Consider the following 27,917-nt stretch of genomic DNA (forward strand, 5'->3'; position numbering starts at 1 on the left):
TGGCGGGCGGAAGTAGCCTGTGAAGCCCGCCGTAAACGGCTCCCTCGCGCCACTTCCGGCCGGCTTCCGCAGACGGCGCTGGTGGGGGATCGTGAGGTGCCGGAGGTCGTTCCCGGCGGCCGGAGCCATGGAGATGCCGCTGCCGCCCGATGGTGAGGCCCAGCCCGGGTTTAGTGACGGTTTTTCTCTCCCCGGAACCCCCTGTTGGCCCACCCCGCCTCCAAGGGTCTCCGGGCCTAGGAGGGGGCGGGGCTCGGCCTCCCGGGTTCGCCTGCGGCCTCTCCCGCGGGTCCCCGTATTCCCGGCGCGCTTGTGGCCCCTATCGGGACCCGTACAAGGGCGGCATCTGCGGGGCCCACCGCTAGGGACCCCGGCCCGGCGGACGGGGTCTGGGGCGCCAGGGCCCACGGATATAGGCGGTCCTTGCTGACGCTCCGCGTGGCCTTTTCTCCGTCCTCCAGACCAGGAGCTTCGAAATGTCATCGACAAGCTGGCCCAGTTCGTGGCTCGCAACGGGCCCGAGTTTGAGAAGATGACGATGGAGAAGCAGAAGGACAACCCGAAATTCTCGTTTCTGTTTGGAGGCGAGTTTTACAGTTACTACAAGTGCAAGCTGGCGCTGGAACAGCAGCAGCGTGAGTCCTCTCCAGCTTTCAGGCCGCCCCCATCGAGCGATTCCTTTCTCTGATTCCAGTGCGTTCTCCGCCACAAACCACCTTTTGAGTCGTTTGCTCTTTTCTGGGGCAGCTGGGAATTCCTGATCCCTTCAGCTCTTCCCGGGGCCCTGCAGCAGCAGTTGCTGGGTCCCAGTGTAATGGAGGACGAGGTTATCGATCCTCCTCCTGGGCTTGGGATCAGGGATTTCTCTATTGTTTTGCAGATGTGATGACAGGTCAGCTGAAATAGAGTGACCGCTTCAGTGTTTTCCAAGGAGGAAGTGATAGAGGCCCTTTGTGGGCTCTCCGTGGGTCCAGCAAGGTTTTTGTGCATTTCAGCTGCTTGCAGCCCAGATCAAAAAGAATTGTCCCTCTAGGTTTTAGTTCTTGGCAGATGTTTGTCAGTGTTCACTGAGTTGGGCCATCAGGATTTTGGCCCTGCCCTCAAACGCTTCAAGATGGGGTTAGGAATCCCAGCTGACCTTTGGATAATAGATAAATAACCACCAGGTGGTAGGTCCTTGAGGGCAGGACCTACATCTGTCTCCTTTAGAATCCTAATCCTAACCTCTAACTGTGTTGTTAACGAGTAGAGGATTGCCCAGTTTATGGGCATTGAAAGGTGACTATGTCCTGAACTACCAGCTCCCTGAAGCCACCAGACCTTGTTTTGGGTCATTGTGTCTTAATGCGCCATGCGCAGTAGATGTTCAATAAAAAGTTTGTAGGAAACGGCAAAGGTGCAGTGGCTTGGACAAGCCTGGGGTGTGTAGGTAGATACCCATGAGAGACGCCAGAAGGCATGAGAGGCCCTGCGTGGCTGGAGCCTAGAATGTGTGTAGAGGAGGTAATGGTTTAATCTAGAGTAGAAATGCCAGGGGAAATGTTTGTGTTTTCTTCCTAGGTCCAGGGATTCTTGTGCTTATTTAGATTTGAGATGGGGGTAGGGAGGAAATTTCAGTTGCCTGAAATTGTAGGCAAAATATTATACGCGCTTATGTGTCTGGAGCCATCATTCCTTAGCCCCAGCACACGACGTTTAAAACTGCTACAAGTGGTGTAAAGCCAGCTTTGAGAGAGTTTAAAACAAGGGAGTGACAAGTCAGGTTTGTGTAGCCAGGCTGGAGGGAGCAGGAGTGGAGGCTGGGAGCGTGAGGCCCACACGGGAATGAACGGGGCATTTGATTGTAAGGTCTGAATTCAGTCAGTGGGTTGGAGTCTGATGGAGTGGGCCATGGGGTTAAGGGGCTGAATTCGTAAACTGAGGCACCGGGTGGAGATTGATGGCATAACCAGGCAGAGAAGGACAGTGCTTTGGTTGGAGTGACTGTGACGCGAGAGCTGCTTCCCTTGCAAGACGAGCCCCCTCACCCTTCCCACCCAGCAGGGTCAGAAACCCAAGGTGCTTGGGACTTGGGGCTGTAACCAGGGAAGGATATTGTGCTTCTAGCAGGCGAAGACGGGGGCTCGTGAAAAACTTTCTGGAAGTAACAATATCTAGCTGGGAATAATGAGTTTGTCAGTTAGCCAGATGGAAACCGCCGACAGAAGTGTTCAGGCGGAGGAAAGAGCCTTAGGTAGATCTGGAGAAGGGAGCTGGGGCCGGGCCCTGGGAGGATGGGGGCAGGGTGGGAGGGCCAGCCTGAGTAAAGGGAGCCAGGCAGACTCCGGTGGGGGTGGCTGCAGCACAGCACGGAGGTCCTTTTGTGGATGGAGAGTGTAGGGAGTGGAGCCCCTATGGCCTAGAGCTGCCCAAGAGGCTGAGGGGACACCTAGACCCCGGCCACCTTCTCACGGGGCCACCTTTTCTCCTCTCCTGCCAGTTATCTGCAAGCAGCAGGCACCAGAGCTGGAGCCAGCCGCTGCCCTGCCAGCCCTGCCACAGCCCCCACTGGCCCCTGCTGCACCCATCCCGCCGGCCCAGGGAGCCCCGTCCATGGACGAGCTCATTCAGCAGAGCCAGTGGAACCTGCAGCAGCAGGAACAGCACCTGCTGGCCCTCAGACAGGTACGGGGCCTGCTGCTCCTCTTCCCTCTCAACCCACTGGCCCTGGACTGGTGCCCTGATCAGGCCCAGGGCCCTTCCCCTTCCTTTCTTGGTCCGAAGGTGGGTTCCTAGACCTCACCCTGTGTGTCAGTTTTTACATCTGCATATTGGGACTTGCAGTAGGTGAGTAACAAGTCAGAAGGACTCGTTACCAAATGTCAGCGCTGAAGACAGGGCTGCCCAGAGCTCCGTGCATGGCAGCCACTGCTGCCACTGCCCATGACGTGTTTAGCCTGACCCCTGACACTGGACAGAGGTTGCTTCTCATTCCAGTGAAATCATCCCACAAGTTCTTTGCTGGGGTGGACGCTTACAAGTGGGGCTGCACGTTAGAAATTGTGTAACAGAATGCCAGGTGGTCTTGGGTGCCGTTGGCACCAGCTCCTGCTAGCTAGGCCTCCCCAAGCTGCTGTGGGAAAGGACCCTTCTGTCCTGATCTGTCACAGTCTGATAATTTGGCCAAATACAATAGGATGGATCGCCAGGAAAATGAGATGAATAAAGAATAAGACATCTGAAACACCAACCCTAGTTTTATTACTAGATTGAAGACATAAAATGCTGTCATATTGCTGACAACAAAACATGCTAAATCGCTCACTCTCAGTTCCCGAACGGAGCTGGTCATAGGCTGGCTGGTCTGGCCTCGGCCAGCCTGAGCTGACCACCTGTCCCTACAGCAGAGCTGGATCGCAGCCAGCTCTCAGTTTGCCAATCTAATGGGCGAAACCCTGGTGTCCTGTTTTAATTTCTGATTTCTTGGTTGTAGTGAGGTTGCTCCCCTTTCTCCTGACCAGTCACCATTTCTGAGTTCTCTTTGTACTGTCTATTCACATCGCTGCTCACTTTTCTTTTGTGTTGAATTCGTTTGTAGAGTTTTATTCCTCTAGGTCTTAATTTTTGTGTGTCACGGGTGGGGGCATTGTCTCTTCCTGTGTCTTAGCTCGCTCTGTTCTCTACCTGCTCTGCCGGCCATGGCCATGACCGCCCCAGATGCAGTTCTTGGGCTGCGGGTGAGGGACAGACCTCCTGGTGCCAGGGGCGGGGCACTGACGGGCAGTTTCGGTCCCACCTGGCCTCCCAGGAGCAGGTGACGGCGGCCTTGGCCCATGCAGTGGAGCAGCAGATGCAGAAGCTCCTGGAGGAGACCCAGCTGGACATGAACGAGTTTGACAACTTGCTGCAGCCCATCATTGACACGTGCACCAAAGATGCCATCTCGGTGAGGGCGGGCGGGGTGCACCCAGAACCCGGTGCTCCTGACAGGTGGGAGCCTGCTGCAGTCTGCCTGGGCGAGGGCTGCTCGAGGGGCGCCCCGGCGGCCCCTGCCCTTCTCTCTTGAGCACCTGCGAGAAGAAGCGGGAAGGCAGGGAGAGCTGCAGCGGGTGGCCCCGACCTGGGACACGACCTCCTCCCCGCACACCTGCCCGTGCTCTGGCTGGGGGAGCCAGCCCCGCTCACCTGTCGCCCTGGCTATCACAGGCTGGGAAGAACTGGATGTTCAGCAACGCCAAGTCGCCGCCGCACTGCGAGCTGATGGCCGGCCACCTCCGCAACCGCATCACCGCGGACGGCGCGCACTTCGAGCTTCGGCTGCACCTCATCTACCTGATCAATGACGTGCTGCACCACTGGTGAGGGCTCCTCGGGCCCCCCCCCCACCCACCCAGCCCGCTCCTCCTGGGCCTCACTGCGCTTAGGAGCTTGGCCTGTCCTGGGACCGGGTCCCTTGTCCCAATTCCCTGAGGGAGGGTCGGTCCGAGCCACAAGCCCTCCGCTGGGAGGACACCACGTGCGCACGCACACACCACCTTCCTGTGCCTCCGCCCTTTCACCCCTGGGGCCACCATTCCTTGCTCCTTGCTCTGCTCCCTTGGGGTAGCTTCTGGTATCTTTTGGTGTCTCTCTGTCGGTTGCCAGCTCCCCCTCACTGATCCACATACATGTCCCCTGTCACCTGACTGCCCTGCTTCAGGGTCCCTCCTGTAGGGTTCCCTTTGTTGACCCTCTGCCCTAGCCCCCACGCCCCCTGCCCTCTCCAGGCCAGGCCAGTGTTTCCTTCTGCATGGCTTCTTTGGTGCCTTATGAGAAAGGTTAACTTACAGAACCAGGTGCCTGGGCCGAGGCAGGCCCGGGGAGGACGCAGGGGAAGCACACACACAGCTAGTGAGGCTGGTGTGTAGCCGCCACGTTTGGCTCTGAGCTTGGCCAGCTGAAGGCCTGCACCCACGAGGGCAGCAGAAACTGGCCTGCCCCCATCAGTCCTTTGCCTTGCCCCGTCTTCTGCCACTCGTGAATCCTAGGTCCCTGCACTCCCCACCCCGTGCCACACGCAGCCAATCCCTGCATCATCGTCCCCTTATTTCTCTGCTGTCGGGAAATAAGCAGCCTCTTGGAACCTTCTGTGCCCTCCTGCTTCACCTGCTGCTCTGCTGACTCCAGGGCAGCTCTGCCGAGATAGCCCTGTCCTGCCAGCCCTCCAGCCACCTGCCCTGTCCTCCTGCCTGGACTGCTCTCCTTCCCCTGGCCTGTTTCCTGGCCCTGGGCACTCGCTCCTGTCCCTGAGCTCCCTCTGGTGAGCTTGGTGCTGGGAGGGGTTCCAGCCACTTGCCTTCTGTCCCATGTCCTTCCCCAGGAGACAGCCATGCAGACTCTGCCAGTGCCACACAGGGGGCTCCATGCCACCTCCATGCACAGCCGCAGGGGCCTCCACACCCATTTATGCTCAGAGTGCCCCTGGGAGGATAGGGACGGGGGTAGACTGCCTTGCCCTGCCAGCCTCAGGTCCCCAATGCCAGGCACACTCGTTCTGCCTCCTGAAACTTGGGGCCCAAGCCAGAGTGTTTTTGTGTGCAGTGGGTGACAGTGCTGCAAGGTCACTTGGACAAGGGCCTGAACCCACAGCAGCCCTGGCCTGTCCTTTGTGGACAACAGGGCTCTCCCAGGCCCCCTGTCCGTCCATCCGCACACCATCCCGGAGGGAAGGGTTATTTTACTGACCAGGAGACCAGGGTGTGTTACAGGCCTTGCTCTGAAAGGCCCCGGCCTATATTCTTTCCCTTCTCCCACTGCTGCCCGCCTGTCCCTCGGGCCCAAGTGCCAGCACAGGTCTCATGGGGAACCTAGCCTTCGTCCCAGCCGGGTTGGGGGCCCATTCCCCGAGAAGGCAGAGGGTGCTGTGGCTGGAGCCGCGATGGTAACGGGCGCGTGGCCGGGTCCCGCCCCAGGGCCCTGACGCGCGGAAGGTCTCTCCCTCACAGCCAGCGCAAGCAGGCCAGGGAGCTGCTGGCCGCCCTGCAGAAGGTCGTGGTGCCCATCTACTGCACCAGCTTCTTGGCCGTGGAGGAGGACAAGCAGCAAAAGATCGCCCGGGTAGGGGTGCTGCTGAGAGGGTGTGAGGGGAGTGGGCAGGGGCTGGGGTTGCTGTTTCCCCCTGACATGGCCTTGTCCTCCCCACGTCCAGCTCCTGCAGCTGTGGGAGAAGAATGGCTACTTCGATGACTCCATCATTCAGCAGTTGCAGAGCCCAGCCCTGGGGCTCGGCCAGTACCAGGTGAGTGCTGCCATCTCCCACACGGCTCCCGGTACCAGGGCAGGTGCCGCTTCACCAGTGCCCGGAAGTCTGGAGGTCCGCCACCGCCGCCCAGTCTGGGAGTGGGCAGTGGCATGGTGCCCTCAGAGCCCAGGTGGCATTTCCTAAACTGGGCTTCCGGTGGTGCCTCTGGGATAGTGGCGAGTGTTGGCGGCCAGGGTCCGAGCAGCAGCCTCAGGGCCCTCGTACCATGCACGCAGTGAGGGGTGAGCTCTCCCAAGTGAGACTCTGCTTGGTGCTCTTGTGACCTGGTGCCCAATTTAAGCCCTGCTCTAGGGGTACCCTTGGCCTGTTTGCTCTGGGCCTCCAGGCACACAGTCACGTGACGGGAGCGTGAGGAGACCCCGATGTCGTCTAGATTTCTGTGGCCATCATCTTATGCAGTCAGTAGGGCCACAGGGCAGGGAGGGTCCCGTTGGTCCCCTGTGCCAGGACACGAGCATCACTGCCCCACGCACAGCTGTTGGAATAAAAGACACAGCTCACAGCCCTTCTCAGGCCAGAAGGCCTGGCTGAATAGTAGGCACGCGCAGACTGCTTCCCTCAGTGATGGTCCTAAACGCCATCCTTCCCACAGGGACAGGGACATGCTTAGAAACAAACAGAACGTGCATTTCAGACTTTTTCTAAATTTTACCCTCTTTTTTCCATTATTTCACTGATTTCTCTCTGAAATCCTCAGAGACCAGTCCCAGTGTTGTCCCATTTTGTAGATGAGAAAATTGAGGCTCAGGGAGGTGGTGACTCAATGGTGCTCAATGCCAGGCAGCAAGTAAGCACAGCCGTGAGCATGTCCCAGAACATTCATCAGCGATGGGTTTGTCTAAGTGGCTGTTCAGGGCATGGCTATCATCGCCTGATTCCATTACCAGAGAATTCCAAACTACCGCACGTCACCAACTCTCAGTAGATTCACATGCTCAGGTTGTCAAGACCAAGTTGATTATTTTACATGACAGTCGCCTGCCTGCTCCAGGCCCCTGGGCCTCACTGTCCATGGCAGCACCCCAACTTCTTGGTGCTTTCCCAGCATTTGTCCCCATGCTGCTTCAGAGGGGGTGGGACCTGAGGGGCTCACGCTGAATGCGGCTGCCTTTCTCTCTCTGCCAGGCAACTCTCATCAACGAGTACTCCTCAGTGGTCCAGCCAGTGCAGCTGGCCTTCCAGCAGCAGATCCAGACCCTCAAGACGCAGCACGAGGAGTTCGTCAACAGCCTGGCCCAGCAGCAGCAGCAGCAGCAACAGCAGCAGATCCAGATGCCACAAATGGAAGCTGAAGTGAAGGCCACGCCACCACCGCCAGCCCCGCCACCGGCCCCCACGCCTGCCCCGGCCATCCCGCCAACCACCCAGCCTGGTACGTGGTCCCCTCAGCACCCGCCCTTGGGAAGCAGCCCTAGAAAGCAGCCTGCCTCCAGAAAGGGCTCTGGTCCCGTAGTCCCAGGCCAGATTCTAATCGGTTTAAAGCACCAGACCCAGGGGACTTCACAGCAAAATGTAATGAAACCCTTACAACTCTTGACAGTTCTTCTCCTGTACAAACCATCCCAGAGAATAGGGGGAGGGGAAAGCTGCCCAAATCATTTTTGTACACCTGGTAACTGTCCCTCCAGGTAGGTAAGGATTAAAACTATAATTAGGGAAAGATTTAAAAATAATAATCCAGTGTCACTTCAGAACAAAGATGCAGAAATACTAAATAAACTCTTAACAAATGAAATGCGCCAAGTATTTTTAAATACATCATGACCAAAAAGGACACGTCCTAGGAATATATAAGATGGTTCAACACTAAAAAATCGAATAAAGTAACACTAAAAAATGTAATAAAATAAGATCAGGTGAGAACAAGTGATCGTTCGACTGGAAACAGTAAAGGTATTTAATGAAATTCAGCAATAAAAATTCTTCTGCAAAATAAAACCAACATGGCAGAAGTGAGATACTTACTGCAAAGCTTTCAGAAAAGTGTGTGTCCTGTGCAAAGGCAGTCTCCCCTCTTCCCGCTGTCTTCCCAGCAGCAATCAGTTTTCAGTGGAGTCATGAAGCAAGGATTTATGGGGAAATAAAGCCCCACCTGGGCTGCCCGGGTGTTTGCTAAAGACCGTGTTGGGTGCTGCCTCCTGCTGCCGGGGCCTCTGCTAACCGCCCTCTTGCCTGGTTCCAGATGACAACAAGCCTCCCATCCAGATGCCTGGCTCCTCCGAGTACGATGCCTCGGGAGGGGTCCAGGACCCTGCTGCTGCCGGCCCCCGGGGCCCTGGGCCCCACGACCAGATCCCACCTAACAAGCCCCCATGGTTTGACCAGCCTCACCCTGTTGCTCCTTGGGGCCAACAGCAGGTATTTCTTAAAGGGACAGGGAGGGCACACTTGGGCCTAATGGGAGGGGAGGCAGGTGGGCGGCAGCCTCTGCGGGTTACGGGGGATTTTAGCGGCTTGCTGGGAGACTTGAGGCTCTGCCGTGGGGTCAGGCCTCGGGGAGAGGGTGTTAGCCTCGTCTTCCAAAGGTGCAAGGGTGGGGTGGAGCAAAACAGGCAAGCCTTTACTTCCTTTCCTGGCTCTTTGATCGCCTGGGTTTCTCAGTAACAGATCCCCATTTTCATGTGAGTTCTGGGAAATTCTATGTGATTAAGTGCAATAGGGTATTCCCTTTCCTTCCCTTTTTTGACTGAATCAACTAGCAGAGTATCAACCCCTTGTCACCGTGAAACATGGTGCTTTCATAAGGAAGGGGGAGGTCAGAATGTCAAGTTGGCAGTGTTTTCTGGGGCTGAGAGACTGGTCACTTCCTCCTGTTTCCTTGGGGTCAGAAACTTCTAGGCCAGGGCAGGGGTCATCTCATCTGGCATAGCATGATTGGAAGGCTCGCAGCAACGGGGCCCCCACACCAAGGGTCTGCTCTGGGTTGGCAGTCCACTGTCGGAAGCCCTGGCCTGGCGATAAACTTGGCCTGGTCGGCCCACGCAGTGTCTTAACACGTTTTGACATAGTTGCCATGTTTAAGATCTGGCTTCCTGGCTTCTCTTGGAAGAGCTGAGGGTGTGGTGGCCAAGGCCGGCCTCCCAGTGGTAACGGTCAACAAAGCTAGCCAACCATGACCCTGGAGATGGGCCCCCTCTGGTTTGCCTGATCTGAGCACATCCCTCCCCGGCCCTAGAGTTTCGGTTGCAATCCGAGCTTTAAGTCTTCAAAGCAGCAGCTGGGTAAGATCAGAGCTTGTAGGGTCTTCAGCCTACAGAAAACCACGTTTCCTGGGATGGGGCCAGGAGCAGACCCTGAGACAGCATTTGAGGGCAAGGAGTTTATGTGGGAGATGACCCAGGAGACAGTGCGTGATGGGGAAGGGAGCACCGCCAGGGTGGGTGGCCACCATGGGCCCCTGGGGATCAGTCACTGCGCACACTCTGGAAGCGGTAGGGGAGGCACCTCTGCACCATCCACTGAGGGCCGAGGGGCCAAGGGGTGCTCAGATCCCCAGCTTGTGCTGTCTTCTGCGTGCTGACCCAGAGGAAGCCGTCGGCCAAGGTGCAAGTGTTGCGTTTGGGAGTCGGGTCATCTGCACAGATGTGAGGGGCCTGTGGTGGGGTGGGCACTGCAGCATCCACTGCACACATCAGCATAAACCAGGTACCATGGCCTGCCCAGGGGAGTGTCCAGTGTACCGTCATCTGCAGCCCTGGGTAGTGCAGAGGCCACATGTTTGCAGGGTGCTAGGTGGGCCTCCTGAGTAGCTCATGTCTGCTCTTTGTTTCGCAGCCTCCAGAACAGCCCCCCTACCCGCACCACCAAGGCGGACCTCCCCACTGCCCACCCTGGAACAACAGCCACGAGGGCATGTGGGGTGAGCAGCGCGGGGACCCTGGCTGGAATGGCCAGCGTGATGCACCCTGGAACAGCCAGCCCGACCCCAACTGGAACAGCCAGTTCGAGGGCCCCTGGAACAGCCAGCACGAGCAGCCGCCCTGGGGTGGTGGCCAGCGTGAGCCTCCCTTCCGCATGCAGCGGCCACCGCACTTCCGAGGGCCCTTCCCGCCCCACCAGCAGCACCCACAGTTCAACCAGCCGCCGCACCCCCACAACTTCAACCGCTTCCCGCCGCGCTTCATGCAGGATGACTTCCCCCCGAGGCACCCCTTCGAGCGGCCACCCTATCCTCACCGCTTCGACTACCCCCAGGGGGACTTCCCTGCTGGTGAGTATGCAGTGTCCTTGGAGAAGACAGTATGTACAGTCCTCTCCTGCCCCTGGTTCCTGGAGAAGTCCAGGCCGCCCACTTGGAGGAGGCACCTGACAGATCGGCCTCCTGAGTAGGCTGATGGCTTTGCTGGCCATCCTTGGTGTGTATCTGATGTGCCCTGAGTCTAAGTCACAGGCAGAGTCACGGGATGGTGGAGAAGCCCATCCTGGGTCCTCAGGAAAGAGGGGAGACTTGCAAACAGGCTGGTAACTCAGGTGTCAGCAACAACCACGCACCAGGCTGTAGAGGTGTGACACCCTGTCCCTCTTCCCACACACCCAGGAGTAGGGCAGTGTCTGTCCTACAGGGAAGGGAAGACAGATTCCGAAAGCAGAAGTGACCCTCAGGTGCCCAGAGGGGCTGGCAGTCAGTTGGTGCTGAGTGCAGGGCCCATCGTGGGTTCCCTGTTCCGCATCTTGCAGTTTTCATCAGCTTCTCTACTTGATTGTTTGTTTGTTTTTTCAAAGAATCTTTAGTTTTCTTTTTTTTAAAAATTTCATTCCTACACTATTACTGCTTCTACCATTATTTTTGAATTCCCCTTTGGCTATAAATTCAGCTCAGAGACCACGTAGTACATTTATTGCTTGTGTTAGTGTCCTGGGGTGGCTGTGACAGAGTGCCACAGACTGGGTGGCTTCAATAACAGGCACTTATTATCTCGCAGTCTGGAGGCGGGAAGTCAGAGGTCAGCGTGGCGGCAGGGTTAGTTTCTCCTGAGGCCTCTCCTTGCCTGTAGATGGCTGCCTTCTCCCTGTGCCCTCACGTGGTCTTCCGTGTGTGTCTGTGTCCTGATCTCCTCTTGGAAGGACTCCAGTCACACTGGATCAGGGCCCACCTGTATGACCTCATCCCGTCAGTCACCTCTTTAAAGGGCCTATGTCCAAATACAGTCACATTCTGAGGTCCTGGGGATTAGGACTGGGGGTGAATTCGTGGGGGTCAGCAGTTCAGCCTATAACATTGCTTTTCGGGGATGTTCTGATTTCCCTGTGGTTCTTTCACCCACGAGGTCTGTCAGCTGCCTCTGGGGGTGCAGGACAGGCCCCTCTAAGCCTGAGCTCCTCCTTCCTGACTGCACCGCCTGAGCAGGGAGAGAAGCTGCCAGGCGGGGCTGCCCAGGAAGTGGGTGTTGATGTACTTCCTCCTCTCTGAGCACCTTTCTGCTAGCACCTGTCACCTTGAAGAGCATGCCTGACCCCTGACGCTGCCCTGCTCACGACTTCCCTGCAGGCCTGAGACAAGTTCTTGTTTTGCAGAAATGGGACCCCCTCACCACCACCCTGGCCACCGCATGCCACATCCTGGGATCAATGAGCACCCGCCCTGGGGGGGCCCACAGCACCCTGACTTCGGCCCTCCTCCCCATGGCTTCAATGGGCAGCCCCCACACATGCGGCGACAGGGCCCTCCCCACATCAACCACGATGACCCCAGTTTGGTCCCCAACGTGCCCTACTTTGATCTCCCTGCTGGGCTGATGGCCCCCCTCGTGAAGGTAAGGTCCGCAGTGAGCTCGGTGTGCCTTTGTCTCCATGTGAAGTTCACGGCTGGAAACCATTTCCCATAGGCTATAAAGCGCTGCTGCCTCAGGCCCCTGCCCATCTCGGTTCCCACCCCTCAGTGAACTTGACCAAGCTAGTCAGTGAGAGTGCGCCTAGGCCAGCGTCCCTTCCTCAGACACGTGCTTAAACCTTCTGAAATGGCAGCAAGTGAGACCTGTGTCCCATCCACCCTGCCCTCCTGGTGCTGCGCATTTGGTGCTACTTGGGGCCGGCTGGGCTGGGCATGAGGCATGGGTCTTCTCAGTACCAGCCCTTGGAAGCCACCTCCAGGGACTAGCGGCAAGGGGATTTCTCAGCAAAGGGGCAGCCTCCGAGCTGTGCCTGTGGGGAACATGGAAATCTACAGGCGCAGGAAGAGGGGCACGTGAGGGGCAAGGTGAACAAGGAGTCAGGCCTGGGGCTCCAGGGTCCCCGCCCCGCCGGTCACTGCCCCTTCCCGTGCCCTCTGAGCCACCACACACTGGAAGTGGAGATGGGTCTGCTAGGGTGGCAGGGAGAGCTGGTTCCTGGGAAGGGGTTCCTGGGTTGGGCCAAGGTTGCTGTGTGACTGGAGGGCCCACAGGGGAGATGACACAGCCCCAGGTAGGATTCAGGGGCACGGGGCGGCTTCTGCAGATAGGTCGTGTGGGATCTGCGGTGTCGGAATAAACCAGGGGCTCTTTCCATCACCTAAGCTGGGACGCCACATCTTCTGTGTGTGTTTCTGGAGAACTTGGTGGCTTTCATGAGCTTCAGAGGAGCCCTCGACCACCCCATTTAGGATGTGGCTGAAGCCCTACAAGACGGTGGGCCTTCCAGGATGAGCTCTGGAGCCCAGAGCAACCCAAACACCACACCAGGGACGGCCCTGTCTCCTGCCTCCGCAGCACCCTGGGTGGGCCTGCCGGGCCCCAGCAAGGTGTAGTAACAGCTGTTCTCCACTGCAGCTGGAAGACCACGAGTACAAGCCTTTGGACCCTAAAGACATCCGCCTTCCACCCCCCATGCCACCCAGCGAGAGGCTGCTGGCGGCCGTGGAGGCCTTTTACAGCCCGCCCTCCCATGACAGACCCAGGAACAGGTGGGTACTGGGCTCAGGGAGACCGGGCACGGGGCAGGTGAGGGGAGGACAGTCTGTCCCCTTTAGCGCCTTGTCTTCCCGAGTTTGCTTCATGAGAAAGACTCCTCCCAGCCATACCTTTTGCCCAGAGTGGTGTGAGGCCCAGGTGAGGACGTGGCATCTCCAGGAGAACTGTCTAGTCCGAGCTAGAGGGTCCATCTCTCCCCTGGCTGTGGGTGATGTGTGTCACACGTAGTGGCCCTCGATGAAGGACTTTTCTGTTAATAGTCGGGACACATTAGAGCAGGAACTTAGATGTGGCCCATTTCAGGAGCTGCTGGCTGCGCACACCCAGGCTTTGTCACGGGTCCTCCCCAGGATCCTCTCCCCCAATGGCCTCATCACCAGCCCGGCTAAAATGGCCTCCTGTGCTGGGAGCGGGTGTGCCTGTCTGTGAGCCAGAGCTCCTGGTCTCCAGTTATGGTGACCACAGGCCCTACGACCCTCCTCATCCATTTCTCAGAACAGCAGTGTGGAAAGGCCTGGCCTCCTGGTGGAGCTGGGACACATCCCTGCCTCTCCACTGCCCAGCGAGTGGCCTGGCCTCAGTCCACTTCCTCACCTGAGAAAGGGTGGCCCTGTTGAAATGACCGCCTGAGTGTCACCTGGTGGCCAGGGCTCCACACCCTGAGTGAATGAGGAAGGGGAGGCTGCACGCCTCTGAGGGCTTGTTGGTGGCACTTCGTCCTGATAAGCTTTCCCCAGTGCCCTGCAGGGGGGAGGCTGACGTGGTCACGTGGGGCTTGGCCCTGTCTTACAGTGAAGGCTGGGAGCAGAACGGCCTCTATGAGTTCTTCCGAGCAAAAATGCGGGCCCGACGGAGGAAAGGCCAGGAAAAGAGGAACAGGTGAGGGCATCCCCGCCGTCTCGTGTGGAGTCTCCATGCCTCTCTGGCCACATCTGCTCTTGAAGTGGCTTAGAGGGAACCAGACACTGTCCTGTGACGCCCTAACACATCACATCATGCCCCAACGCAGGCAGAGGAAGTCATGTGTAGCCTCTGCCTGGGTCTTAGGTCTGTGCCAAGGATAAAGGCGCTGGGAGCTGTTCCCACAAGCCCAAATTTAAACGGAAAAACCCCGGCACAAGATATTCACCAAGCCATCTGTATTCACCAAGCTGTTTAGGCACAACACCCGGTGTGAATGGCATGTCCCTACCCCTCATCCCTGAGGTCTTCCCAACACCCGGAGTAGGGGTGGCGGGCTTGGCCTGTGGGGGAGCCAGGAGGTGCCAGCTCCAACTCACCAGCCTCTCCCTGCAGTGGACCCTCCCGGTCTCGGAGCAGATCCAAAAGCAGAGGGCGTTCCTCCTCTCGCTCCAACTCGAGGTCCTCCAAGTCGTCTGGCTCGTACTCGAGGTCACGGTCACGCTCATGCTCCCGCTCCTACTCCCGCTCGCGCTCCAGGTAGGCAGGCGCGGCCTCGCGGGGATTCGGGCCTGAGGCTTCACCGGCTGCAGGCTGACCCGCGGGCTCTCCTCTCCCATTCACTCCCGCAGGAGCCGCAGCCGATCCCGCTCCTCACGAAGCCGCTCCCGGTCCCGCTCCCGCTCCAGGTCCAAGTCGTACTCCCCAGGGAGGAGACGTCGGTCACGGTCCAGGAGCCCCACCCCGCCGTAAGATTTCTGTCTTAACTGTCCACTGACCCACCCGCTGGTAGCACTGGAAGCTCTGAGGCTTTGCTGTGAATGTTGCAACTTTTCATTAGAAGACGTGCTGGGTCGGCGCCTCAGGCATCCCGGGTACTAGCGCGGTGACAATGGCATCTCCTCGTCTCACTCCATGGTCTTACCTTTTTATGGTCACATCGTAAAGCCTGAGGCAGTGGCTGGGCTCTGTGTTTCTAACCATTTTAGGGGTTTGTTGTGACCTGTCCTTGCTGTGCAGTGTGGGACAGGGACCATCACTTAGGGAACCCCCTTATCTGGCTGGCGAAGAGGACGACGAAGCATGGTAGACAAGTGTATGTGTGTCCATCCTACACTGTGACGGTTCACACAAGCCACACGCTGTAATATTCTAAGAGCTTTCATTCTAATAAATGTACCAGCTCTTTTGTAAAAGAAGTTACCTGTCTCAATTTTAGTTCCTCGGCTGGTCTGGGTTCTAATTCAGCACCTCCTATACCTGACTCCAGGCTTGGGGAAGAGAACAAAGGACATCAGATGCTGGTGAAAATGGGTAAGGTGCCAGGGAAGATGAATGACCTACTGTGGGCATTCGGGGTCGGGCGTGATGGAGTCACAGGAAGTCCCAGCTCCCCATGGGATCTTTGAAAAAGGACAAGCCTGCAGGCTTCTGCTGGGCATTCTTTCTTCCTTTATCAGCCTCGCGTTTATAAACCGCATGTCTGCACGTTACTCACCCCCCATATGCATTTCTGTTTAACTTGGTGTCGGGAAAGTTACCAGATTTCCGCTTTTGTGGGTTGTAACCGCTCGCCCCATTTCCTTCCTAAGGCTGGAGTGGATCTGGCGGCCTCGGCGTGAAAGAGCAAGGGATCCAGGACCCCATCAAGGGCGGGGACGTGCGGGATAAGTGGGACCAGTACAAGGGCGTGGGTGTGGCCCTGGACGACCCCTACGAGAACTACCGCAGGAACAAGAGCTACTCCTTCATCGCCCGCATGAAGGCCAGGGAAGAGTGCAAGTAAGTGCGGCCAGGAGCCATGCCAGCCGCTGGCAGCGTGGCCATCGGGACCCGCCTGGTAGTGGCCGTGGAAAATGGTAGGGACAGCTCGGTTCTCACACAGCCTCCATCTTGGGGGAGCGACAGAAGAGGAGGACAGCCACAGCATGCATAGTGACCAGTGCCATGCTCGACCACGTGGGCGGCCCAGGCCCCACCTGCAAACCAGCTCTAATGTAGAAGGAAGGTTGAGGAGACGAGACACCCTGAGCTCAACGCCTGGACAGTGAAGCGAGAAACACGAACCCCTCAACCCCAGACAAGAACCCTTGACACCTGAAGGAACAGCTGTTTCACGTCCCCCCAGTCAGACGTGAGCCTCCGCTTCAACCAGCAGGCGTGTGTGGAGGCAGCCCTGGGTGGGCACCGCTGCCATCCAGACGAGCGGTGCAGCGGGCTGGCTCTGCCGCCTGCACCCACCGGATGTGTCGTGACAGCTCAGGCCGGGTGCCAGTACTTCTCACTCTTTACAAACAGACACACAGAACCTTGATTTGCAAACTTAAACAGGGTTTTCATTTTTACTCCAAATTCTTAAGTTTTTAAAAAAACGAAGATTGATCTAAAATGAGCCCCAGTGAGATAATTTGAAACAATGCCTCCAAGACGTACTGGTCCCTTAGTTCAGTTACTTTAGTTGAATTTTTTTTTTTTTTTTTGGAACGTTAGCCATTTACTATTGTCTGCAGAAACAGAAGGATCTAAGGAGATGGATCTGAGGCATCTTCAGGTCACAGCGTGACATCACGATGTCCCTGGAGGATCTGTACCCTTAGCACCTACTTGTATTTTTCACTTAGAGGAACCCCCAACACCAGCACTTGCGTGCGACAGCCCCTTTAGACCCACACCATGGGGAGCAGCCACCGACCATACCTCCTGCTCTGTCACTTCCTATTCCTAGTCCCCCCACAACCACCACAAGGGGAGGTGAGTCCTGGAGGGAGCCGCGGGGTGACCGTGCCGGGATCGGCCGCACTTGGCATCCGCGGGCAGCAGGGTGCGGTGCCATTTATTTGTACAGAAACATTTTTGAAAAATTCTTTTAGATAAGATACAAAATCCTCTCCAACTTTTCAGCCTGATGTGATAAAATATTTGATTTTGTTCCGGGTTTCCTGTAGCTGTGAATTGTTTAAATGCATCTGTTTCAGGATAAAGCATAAACGTGCTGTTAACAATTTGTGGATTTTACTGTTTTGCCTTCAAATAAAGACTTTTTTTAAAGACCGTTTTTTCTGTGCGTTGCTGTCAGAAATGTGCTCAGGTGCAGTAGGGAGGGGTGTCTGAGTGCCGCTCGAGTGGTTGGGTTGGCTCACCAGCTGCCTGATGTCACATAGGAGTCCCCAGCATGGAGCCCTGGCCCTGGTCCTCGTTAGTAAATGGGGTTTCTCGTACCCCCATCTACCTCGGCTCGTTGGGAAGCCAGTGCTTGGCTGGGTGGAGCCACCCTGCAAGGCCCCTCACAAGCTGGCATCTCCTGTCCTGCCAGGCGTGGTAATGGAGCGCCACCTGCATCCCGTTTCCACTGGTCTGTGGTGTGTCTGAGGAAGTGAGGGCTGGGAGAGATCAACTACTCAGCAGGATTCCACCCAGGTGATTCCTGGGTACCAGCTGCCCCCCCCCGCCCCCCACTGAATGTCCCCTGGACACTGACATGTCTCAGCCAGTGTACTGGACCAGCTCGTTAGAGCCCCACAAGTCGAGCCTCACCTGGCGCTCACAGCTCCTCCTTCACCTCTTCCAGAGCCTCCTGCAGGGTCAGCGGGGTGGGCCTGTGCTGCCTGATGTACTGTGGGGCAGAGGACACGTGTCACCACCCCGCCGCAGCCCACTAAGCTTCGGCCGCTAAGGGCGGTGCCTATGAACCGCACTCCTGGTCAGGCTAACGAAAGGGAAGGGGCAGGATGCCACGTGACTGCTGTAGGAATGACGCGTGAGCCCCAGCTGGTCTGAAACGATGAGTGATCAGTCAGGGACGAGGGCCTGGGTGCCACCACTCAGAATGTGGGCCCAGAGCAGACAAGAAGCCACGGCGGGCTGGCTGTGGGCAGGCGACAGATCACCTCCTCCTGCGTTCAGTCCACTGATGGGCGTCCAACAGAGGAACAAGTTAAAGGACCCCACAGGGAACACAGCAAAGCCCAGAATGGGGGAGCCTCACACAACCTGTTGAACAAATAAACTGCAAGAAAACGAGATGGGCGTGAGGGAGACCCATAGAGCAGGTTTCTCAGTGGGACCCCCGTGGGCTGCCCTGCTGCCAACAGGATCTGGCAGTCACAGCCTCGGCGGCCGGACACTGCTCAGGGCTGAACCACTGCTCCAGGTGACAAAGCTAAAAAGACAGCAGATAATCTCGATGTACGAACTGTGTCTGGATCGTGATGAAAAAAATGGGAACAAAATGTCCAACTTTTACGAGACGAGTGGAAATCTGCATACTGGACTGTCCAATGATACAAAGAAAAGTTAATTGGGTTTTGGTATGATATGACTAATTTTTAAAAGTCCTTATTTTTTAGAAATATATACTGAAATATTGGTAGGTAAAAAGCATGCAGAAAAGTTCATAGAGTATTATGCTATTTCTATAAAGAAATATACATAATACATATCTATAACGTACCTATTACATTGTAATATACTTTATATATTGTACACATAGTTCACAGAGGACTTTATAAATAGTTACATATCTCTAACCAAGTTTTTTTACAAAATAACATTTTGTGTCAGAGAAAAATGAAATTTTTAGAGGGAAAAAGAGGGGTGTTGAGAGCTTCGGCCCATGGGACTGAGAAGAGAGGCCCCCGCAGGCCAGTGCTGCGGAAGGGTCCATGGAGGGCCACCACTCCTCACCAAGGAGGTCACCTGTGGACTGAGGTCACTCAGTGCCACACCAGCTTCACCCCAGGCCAGCCTGGTTGTTGGTGTCCCTGCCTCCCAACACTGGCTCCTTCCTCTAAGACAGAAGGGGACTGGGCCTCGCGTCCCTGCTGCCCTGGGCTGAGAGTTGTGCCCACAGCCAGAGGCCTGCCTGCCCGGCCTGTCCCGGGAGGGAAGGAGTAGCTGTGCTGTGCTCACCTCTTTGGTTTCCTCCAGGGTGTGGTAGTGGTAGGAGTCTGCGTCCAGGGCCTGCAGGAGGGACCTGTGCAGGTGCCGGCCGGCCTCGATGAACTGCTGCGTCAGGCTCAGCTGCTGCTTCAGCATGTCGTTGAGCACCAGCACGGCGGGGCTGTACGCTGTCAGGGCTGCCCAGCACAGCTGCATCACTGGGCGGCCCGTGCCCATCACCCTCCAGGACCCTCACCCCGTCGACACTGCTGTGGGCCCACGGGCGCTGCAGCCCCCAACCCCTCGGCTATGTCGGGAGACTTTCTAGAAGTGCTGCCACCTTGGGAAGGAGTGAAGGCCTCGCCTATTCCAGGTCTGTCTCTAGTAAATGAACTTCCACTGCCTTCCACTGACGCGTGTGAACCTCAAAACTACATGTCTAGAAAGCTTGCTCCCAGGCGGAAGCGGAAGTTCACCTCCACGTCCAACATAGAGCAAGAAGGTTAGTAAACTGACACCCAAATTGCAGCTGCACAGCGAGAATCTACTTAACACCACTGAACTGTACACTTAAAAGTGGGAAAGAGGGTAAATTTAATGTTATGCATTTTTAAACAGAATTAAAATAATTAAAAGTACAATTAAAAATAAAAATTTTAAATAAAAATAAAAATTGCACAAGTGTTAAAAAATGATCATTATTAAAACTACATAGAAAAATCTTTGAGGTTAATGTTATGTCTTTAAAAATGATGTTTTTTTAAAGATACAAACATTTGATTTGTTACAACCAGTATATTTTAATATCTTTTATCTTTTTAAAATGTCATGAAAATTAAAATGGAAAAATAAAAGAGCAGGTACTGGATGGGCCCTTGCTGGTGTCATGTGAGCCACCAGTGGCCCCACGGGGATCTAGCAGAGTCTGGGCTCCCTAAGGTGGCTTTTGGGTGGCTGTTGGGTGCCTTCCTCTCCAGGACCCATGACAACCCCGACTCAGCTAGGAGGCCACGGCCCTGTCCACCTAGCTGGCTGCCTCGCAGTACTCGCTGAGTATCTACTGGGGAGAAACACATACGGATTACGGACAAAAACACTCAAAGGGGACACAAAAAGTAAAAATAGCTCCGTTGGGGTGGAGGACTTAGGGGTGTGTTACTTGTAACCATCCTCTTCTGTCTGACCTTGGTATCCTTTGGCGAGACAGACAGAAGGTTCTCAGACACTCAAGTCTGGGATCCTAGGACCTATGGCAGCTGCCCGTGGCTGTGACAGTCCCCACCAATGGATTTCCCGATTCCAGTGCTAAAGGGGGTGCCACACTTCCAAGGGTGGGTGTGAATTAGTAGATGAAATGCATCCACTTCACTGCAAGGACCCCGGAGCTGGGCTGTTACCTTCCATAGCGTCCGCGCTGATGACGTGACTGGCGATGGGCTCAGGGTCCACGTAGGCGCCTCCCAAGGCCGGTCCGATGGCCGCCACGCCGGCCGCTGTCCCCAGAACAAAGGGGATGGAGGTGAGTGGCAGGATTTGGGGCAATGGCTGATGTATGGCTAAGGTCCCCAATCCAAATGAACCCAGTGGGGAGAATTAGAGCCCTTTGCACAGTCCAAGACCAAGCTCTGCCTTGTTCTTGGGTGTCATCTAAACGAGAAGAGGGAGCAGGATGTTGAGCAGCATCCCTGGCTCCCACCCACTAGACTGTCACCCGGCTGTCACAGCCCAAAATGGCTCCAGACCTTGCCCATGTCCCCCAGGGCCAGAATTACCCCAGTTGAGAACCACGGCCTTAGTCTTTGATTCTGGAACCTTTCAGAATGTCTGAGAGCTCGGAAGACAGTGGGCAACACCGTCGTCTGTGGAGAAGGAAACTGGGACGCCTGGGGTCCCTCCCAGCTGTGTAATGACAACCGCCCAGATCTCCGGAGCCTGGGGCTCATCACACTTCCGGGGCGCCCGCAGAGCACAGCCTGAGCGCCCATCACTGCTGCCATGGCTGGCGCCTCCCTCCTTGGGCCCTGAGGCCACAGGCTTACCCTTCGTCCACTGGTAGGTAAAGGCGGGATCGAGGGTCTGCACGGCCGTCTCCTTCACCACGACTCTTGTCACAGCCCTGGCCCGTTTTTCCCGAGAGGTACGTGTTGGTGGGGGATGCTCTGTCTTCCGGCTTGCAGACAGTTCCGACGAAGTGGATACTGTCCTGTCTGGAGACTCCTCAGAATGGGCGATCGGCTCTGACGCTGTCAGACTTGGGGATTTGTCGAAATCTTCCGAGTAAGCCGAGCTCACTGTGCTGGCTGGAGGTTCCCCAGACGTAGGCCTCGGGCTGGCAGTGCGCTGGGGCCCCGCAGAGGAGGCTGACGGCTCACTCAGGTGCTCCGACACCTCACTTTCAGTTGGGGGGCCCCTGGCCCAGGGGCTTTGGCTGGATGCCTTTTCCCTCTGACCTCCTTTCTAAAATGAAGGCAAAGGTAACTGGACAGTGCTTTTGAGTGATCAACAATGCTCTTAGAATGAGGTGTAGGGCTCTCCTGGGGGGCCCAGCAGGCCAGGGTCCCCCTGGCCCTTCGTTAGATTTGAATAGGCCGAGTATTTGAACAGGATTCGTGAAACCCTTCGGCGCGGGCTACTGCACTGAACACTGACGGTGTGAGTCTGTGTAAGGGGCACGTGGATGAAATGTTAAGGTGTCATTATGTATTATGCACTATGGACATTTGAGGGCCGAACATTCTTTGCAGTGGGGGGCCGTCCTGTGCATTCCAAGAACCTGAGAAGCATCCCCAGCTGCCACCATTCAATGCCAGTAGCACCCCCCAACCCCAGTCATGACAATCAAAACACGTCTCCAGACATTACCAAGTGTGCCCTGGGAGCACAATCCCCGCCCTCCTGCCCCCCCGCCCCCAAGAACCGCTAACCTAAATGAAGCATAATGGTTACAAGCCTTTCTATGTAAGGAGCTACAATGAAAAATTAGTTGTACTTACTTTCTGTTCTGATTTCTCACTGACAACTGGAACCAGATCATCAAGGGATAAAATATTTATTCGAAAATCTGTAATTAAAAATGTAACATGACAATATTTACTCATTTATTTACTCCATCAATGTTTACCATCACGTTGACGGCCCTTAGCTCATTTCTTTCATCCCGTCACGTTTTTCCAGGCCTTTCCACTCCTCATCAAACCTAGCACAAACACACTCAGGCTTGACCCATTCCTTCAGGTCTTCAGTTCCTTAGGAGGGCTCCCAGCATGTAAAAGGTACATTAAATATTTATTTACTATCTGCATGCTGTTCTCCCGTTCATCTGTCTTTTGTTACAGAGCCCCAGCTGAGAACCTAGAAGGAAAAGGAAAAAGCACTTTTCCTCAGCTACAATTGATTCATAGGTAATGGTCGCCCAGGCCCTGGGGGCACGGCTGGCATTTGTTGTCCTTCAGACACAGCAGGCTACAGTTATGTAGCTTAGATATGAGTATAAAGCTTCCCAGAAGGTGACACGTTGGTACCACATCTTTTTCCTTTCTCCTCTTTCCTAAATACATATAATATTGAAATAAAAACATTAATATGGAAATAATAGAAATGTCTAATGGTGACTGGTGATAGAGACGTGTTTCCTTCTCTGAAATTAAAAAGGAAAGGAGGCAAATTTCTCTTCCACTAAAAGGAAAACTGAGTGGCCTTTCTATTGCTTGTGGCTCTAGAAGGATTTCTAGAAAGATTTCGGGTCATTGCTCTGTAATTGGTCAGGGTTGCTGGATGTTTTTAAAGACAGAACAAAATTCTGACATGGCCCCTCCACCAGGAAAGGATGTCAGAGAGTGGGGGGCATCACGAGGTCTAGCATGCAGTTCCTGTGACAACAGCCTGTGACCACCACACTGGGGACCCTAAAGGCAGCCGCGCCCTTCCTGCCCGGGGTGATGACTGCCCAGGGCTGCGGATTACCGGCTAGGCTGTCGGAGGCTTCTGACAGCAACTCCTCCCCACGCCCAGCCTCCCTCCTTCCAGCAGGGGACAAGAGCCCGCCATGCGCCATCATCAAGGGCGCTGACTTCGACCCAGTGCTGGTAATGGAAGGTGACACCGCAGGAGAGGCCTTGTCCCCTGGAGTGTGAGTTGGTGGGGAGCAAGCTCTTGAGCGCAGGCCGTGAAGGGTCCTGTCTGCTGACCGGGAGGTTGGCAGATGTGGTGTCCCAAGTGGCTTTGGGCTGGAAAGTTCCTCATCGGGTAGCGAAAGGAGTTTCAGTTGAGTTGGAATCTGAGCCTACCTTGGCGGAAATAAAAGAAACAAAATGACCAAATGTGTGATAAACATGGCCTTATCATGGCTACTGGGGTGCATGAGACCACGGCTTCCGAGGTCAGATATTTATCCCTCGGTGGCCCTTTCTCTCCTCTCTCCTCATCTCTGAAAGTCAAGGTACAATATTTAGACAAGATAATGTTAGGATTAGAAATACTCCTCAAATAATCAGAAATACCACTTTGCTTTCAAATACATATGGTTAATTATATATTTTCTAAATAAAGGCCCCTGAGTACCTGATCTATGACAGCCTTCAGCAAAAGCAAAATATGTGGATTGTTTCCCCTTAAGACACAGCTTTCCTATCACTTAACATCCACTAGGATAACCATAATCAAAGAACAGAAAATATGGGGGTGGCCGGTTAGCTCAGTTGGTTAGAGCGCAGTGCTCTTAACAACAAGGTTGCCGGTTCGATCCCCACATGGGCCACTGTGAGCTGTACCCTCCACAGCTAGATTCAAACAACTACTTGACTTGGAGCTGATGGGTCCTGGACAAACACACTTAAATAAATAAAAATTAAAATAAACAAAATAAAAATTAAAATAAACAAAAACAGAAAATAACAAGTATTGGCGAGGATGTGGAGAAATTGGAACCCTCATACCCTGCTGGTGGGAATGTAAAATGGTGCAGCCGCTGTGGAAAACAATTTGTTTGGTTTTCAATAAATTACATATAGAATTACTATAGGACCCAGTAATTCCACTCCGAGGTATCTACCCCAAAGAATTGAAAACAGAAACTCAGATACTTATATACATATGCTCATAGCAGCAGGACTCACAACGCCCAAAAGATGGAAGTGATCCAAATGCCCATCGGTGGATAAATGAATAAATAAGACGTGGTCCATCCACACAGTGGGCTGTTATTTGGCCATAAAAGGAATGAAGCGCTGACACACGCTACAACGTGGATGAACCTTGAAAACATGATGCTGAGTGACAGAAGCCAGACACAAAAGACCACATGGCGTTATGATGCTATTGATATGGGCAAATCCAGAGACAGAAAATAGATGGGTGGTTGCCAGGGGCTGGGGGAGGGGGAAATAGGAGTGGTTATTTAATGGGTCTCCTTTGGGGGTGATAAAAATGTCTGGAAGTACACAGAGGTGGTGGTTGCACCATACTGTAAATGTACCAAATGCCACCGGATTGTTCATTTAAAAATGGTTAATTTTTTGTGACTTTCATCCCAATTAAGAAATGGAAATACAGTCTTCCCAAGTGAACGATTTCTGTGTGGTACAAGTGACAAATAGGTGTGGCTCACTGAAGGCATTAATCACTGCTGGTGTTTGATCAGTCTGACAAAGTGCTGTCCTGCGGTGTACACAGTTACAAATTAGTTAGTATGGCAAAACTGCCTAATGTGCCCCCAATAATTCCGTCCCCTACAGAGCACGCCCACAATAGTAGCTGTGACTGTCTGAAACCCAAATTTTCCTCGTCAATCCCTTTTCTCAGGTAGATGGGTGACGGCTGCTATCAAGTCTCTAGCTCTATGACAGAAAGGTACAAATGCAAAGGCTTTGTTGAAAAGAAACACATGCGAACCTTACCAAGAATAGTTCTATTTGTCCTTTCTCATTGACTCTGGTTAAACCCTGTTTTGTGCGTATTTCTTTTTCTCTAGAAGATTCCATCAAGCTTCCCAGCAACTCTTTCATTTCCTCTTCATCACTGTCTGGAGAATCCAATTTTCTAGTAGGTTCTTTTTCTTTGGGTGTTGGAAAATTCCGCTCTTTCCCAAAATGGGCTTTAGGGGATACCTTTTCAATGGATGGCTCTCTCTTCTTTAGAAACCTACTGGCCTTTCCTCTCAGCGTGTCACTCTCGGTGACAGGATTTGCACAGGCCTGCTTCTGGGAGGTTTTGACTGTATTCTGTGAAGAAGGTTCAACCGTATTCCTCGGAGGAATTTCGTCTGCTCTCCTAGGAAGACTGTCCTTGCAGGTCTTTGGGTTGGATTCCACGTCAGACAAGTCCAGCTGCACCTTCCGGTTCATGATCTTGGATTCAATCTGGGCCAGCTTCCTGAGGGCGGCACTGGTCCTGAGCTTCGAGGCCGTGGTCAGGGGTCTACCTGAGGACAGCCGGGGCCCACTCCCCAGGCCAGCATCCTCTTTCAGGAACAAGTGTTTTTCACCCAGAGTCTGGCTTCTTTTTAGAAATCTGCTATGACTGGTAGCTCTTTTGGTGAGATTCTTACTGAGGTTCAAGTTGCTGATTTCTTCCCCCTTGGAATCTTCTAAGGAAATATCACTGAAATCACCCAAGATATCATGCATGGGATGGCTGGTTTTCCTTGTTGAAGCCATTCTAGCGAGGAAAGAAAGAAAACTTATAGTAAGAACACCTGATGTTTGTACTGTGCATTCAAATCTCTCAATGGCTCCCACCACCCCAGAAGAGAGCAAATCCTCTTTCGCAGTCTGGCCAGAGCCTCCCCTTCAAGCCTGATGCTGACAAGGAAAATGGTTAGACAGTTGGTACCACTTAATGAATGACCATTCAACACCTGGTCTTAAATGAGACCTGTTACATATGAAACATGAGAGTCAGCAGTTCTCAGGCTCCAGCAGTGTGCCCACCCCTCTGCTCAGAGGCACATTACCTCATCTAACCCTCACACAACCCGGTGAGTTGGTTATTATCACCCCTTCATACAGGAGGTGGAGGAAATGAAAGCCCCCACAGGTTAGGTCACCTGGCAGATGAGTAGCTGAGCCAAATTCAAAGTTCAGGTCTGATTCCAAAGACCCCACTGTCCCCCACTGGGCTTCACTACCTCCCCAGTTACTTTCCCTGTCTTCTGAGTGAGTCCTGCTCCCCAGTCGTACCCCAAGTCGAGGCTCCTTTTTTATCCAAGTGTCCTCAGCTCTCTCACAAAAAGCTGTTGAAGCACAGTCTGTGTATTTCATGAGCTCCTTGCAAAATTTTATTTCACTTAAAGTGTGAGAACCACTGCCCTGGAAGGAGGGGAAAGCTATGGACAGACACAGCACCCCCCCACCAACTGTCGGCCACATGTCGAGTGTGCATGCTGGTGTACATTGTTCTGGAAGAAGGACCAGAGCTTTCATCATATTCTCAAAGTTCCTGTGTGCCCCTGAGAGAATAGGAATGACCCACTGCAAGATATACAAAGGTTTCAAAAGGCTTTAAAGATGTAAAAAGATGGAGAAATACGGCATGGATGGGTATGTATTTGCTGCAGCCCTTTAGTGCGAAACTCAGCAACAGCAATGAAAATGTGAACTGCACAGACCCCATGACCTGGCAATTTCACATCTGGGAATTTACCTATAGTTACATCCTCAAATGCACCGAGATGTATATTTAAGAAATGTCAGGGCAGTGTTGTTTGTACTCATCAAAAACCTGAACCTCTCAATAGAGACCTGGTAAAATCCAGGAGACCACACTCAGATGATGGAACACGATGCAGCGATTAAAAGGAATGAGGGAGATCTGTGCGCATAATGTCTCCCACAAAATAATATGTAAGGCGGGGCAGACGGGTGTCTCAGTTGGTTAGAGAGCGTGAGCTCTGGGTAGCAGGGCTGCCGGTTCGATTCCCACATAGGTCAGCAAGCTACGCCCTCTGCAACTAGAAGTCAATGAGCTGCCGCTCAGCTTCCGGGTGGCTCAGTTTGTTGGAGCACGGGCTCTCAACCACAAGGTTGCCGGTTTGACTCCTCGACTCCCGCAAGGGATGGTGGGCAGCGCCCCCTGCAACTAACAATGGCAACTGGACCTGGAGCTGAGCTGCACCGTCCACAACTAAGATTCAAAGGACAACAACTTGACTTGGAAAAGGTCCTGGAAGTACACACTGTTCCCCAATGAAGTCCTGTTCCCCTTCCCCAATAAAATCTTTAAGAAATAATAATAATAATAATGTGTGAGACAAAAGAGACAAGATGCAGAATCGTACCTCATTTCCATACTGCTCTGAAACATCAACAGCTATCTTCGTTAATATTTTTTAGCTGAGGCCCAGGAGACGAGTCAGTCCAGAACTTTCTGTGGGTCAGAGGGGAGGCCCCACCATCAGGCCAGGTTTTCTGGCATTTAGTTCTTCTGAAAATTTCCCTAGGTTTTAAAATAAAACAATGGAAAAAATGGTTAAAATGGCAAATTTTATGTTAGGTACATATTACCATGAGTAAAATAGATCTATTTAAAATACATACAATTGAAAATAAATCAGTAGGCAAAGGATGTGAACAGGCATCTCCCCAAAGAATATACACAAATGGCCAACAAGCCCATGGAAAGATGTTCAACATTAAAAGCCATTAGGGAAATGCCAGTCAAAACCACCAGGAGATCCCACACCACACCCACCAGTATGGCTATAACCAAAAACAGATAATAACAAGCACTGGGAAAGATGTGAAAAAAGTGGAACCCTCATACCCTGCTGGGGGCGTGGATAGTAAAATGATGCAGTCACCAGTGCAGTCTGGTGGGTCCTCAAAAGAGTAACCATAGTTACCAAATGATCCAGCAATTCTACTCCATGTGGCCCAAGATAATTGAAATGTATGCAAATAGTCATAATAGTTATTATTTACAATAAGCAAAAAGTGGAAACAATCCAAATACCTATTAACTAGAGAGTGGGTGAGAAC

General features: G+C 53.9%; 2 protein-coding genes across 5 annotated transcripts in view; one reads left to right on the forward strand and one right to left on the reverse strand.

The window, feature by feature from the left end:
• Positions 1–17,118, forward strand: CHERP (calcium homeostasis endoplasmic reticulum protein). Of its 2 annotated transcripts, none has more exons than XM_074337974.2 (17): positions 1–152; positions 462–635; positions 2,480–2,664; positions 3,788–3,925; positions 4,186–4,337; positions 5,931–6,075; positions 6,167–6,256; positions 7,406–7,652; positions 8,463–8,638; positions 10,055–10,490; positions 11,795–12,033; positions 13,027–13,160; positions 13,960–14,046; positions 14,464–14,607; positions 14,700–14,816; positions 15,287–15,381; positions 15,660–17,118. In XM_074337974.2, the coding sequence occupies exons 1-17, from the start codon at positions 128–130 to the stop codon at positions 15,851–15,853; spliced, it is 2,778 nt and encodes a 925-aa protein (XP_074194075.1). In that variant the 5' UTR covers positions 1–127; the 3' UTR covers positions 15,854–17,118. The 2 variants fall into 2 exon arrangements, with proteins under 2 accessions (XP_074194075.1, XP_019592470.1); XM_019736911.3 differs by having other exon boundaries at positions 5,964–6,075.
• C15H19orf44 (chromosome 15 C19orf44 homolog) overlaps positions 16,531–27,917 on the reverse strand; it is a 12,141-nt gene continuing 754 nt past the window's right edge. For all 3 annotated transcript variants that reach the window (XM_019736912.3, XM_019736915.3, XM_074337975.2), the window contains exons 2-10: positions 27,218–27,375; positions 24,840–25,599; positions 22,909–23,227; positions 21,939–22,006; positions 20,985–21,402; positions 20,343–20,438; positions 18,976–19,142; positions 17,602–17,680; positions 16,531–17,447 (exon numbers count right to left, since the gene is read on the reverse strand). In XM_019736912.3, the coding sequence (XP_019592471.3) occupies positions 17,609–17,680; positions 18,976–19,142; positions 20,343–20,438; positions 20,985–21,402; positions 21,939–22,006; positions 22,909–23,227; positions 24,840–25,599; positions 27,218–27,243 (1,926 nt within the window). In that variant the 5' untranslated portion in view covers positions 27,244–27,375 and the 3' untranslated portion in view covers positions 16,531–17,447; positions 17,602–17,608. The remainder of the gene's footprint in view (positions 17,448–17,601; positions 17,681–18,975; positions 19,143–20,342; positions 20,439–20,984; positions 21,403–21,938; positions 22,007–22,908; positions 23,228–24,839; positions 25,600–27,217; positions 27,376–27,917) is intronic.

Source organism: Rhinolophus sinicus, chromosome 15 (genome assembly GCF_057876585.1).
Source record: "Rhinolophus sinicus isolate RSI-liver-muscle chromosome 15, RSI-T2T, whole genome shotgun sequence".
Lineage (NCBI taxonomy): Eukaryota > Metazoa > Chordata > Mammalia > Chiroptera > Rhinolophidae > Rhinolophus > Rhinolophus sinicus.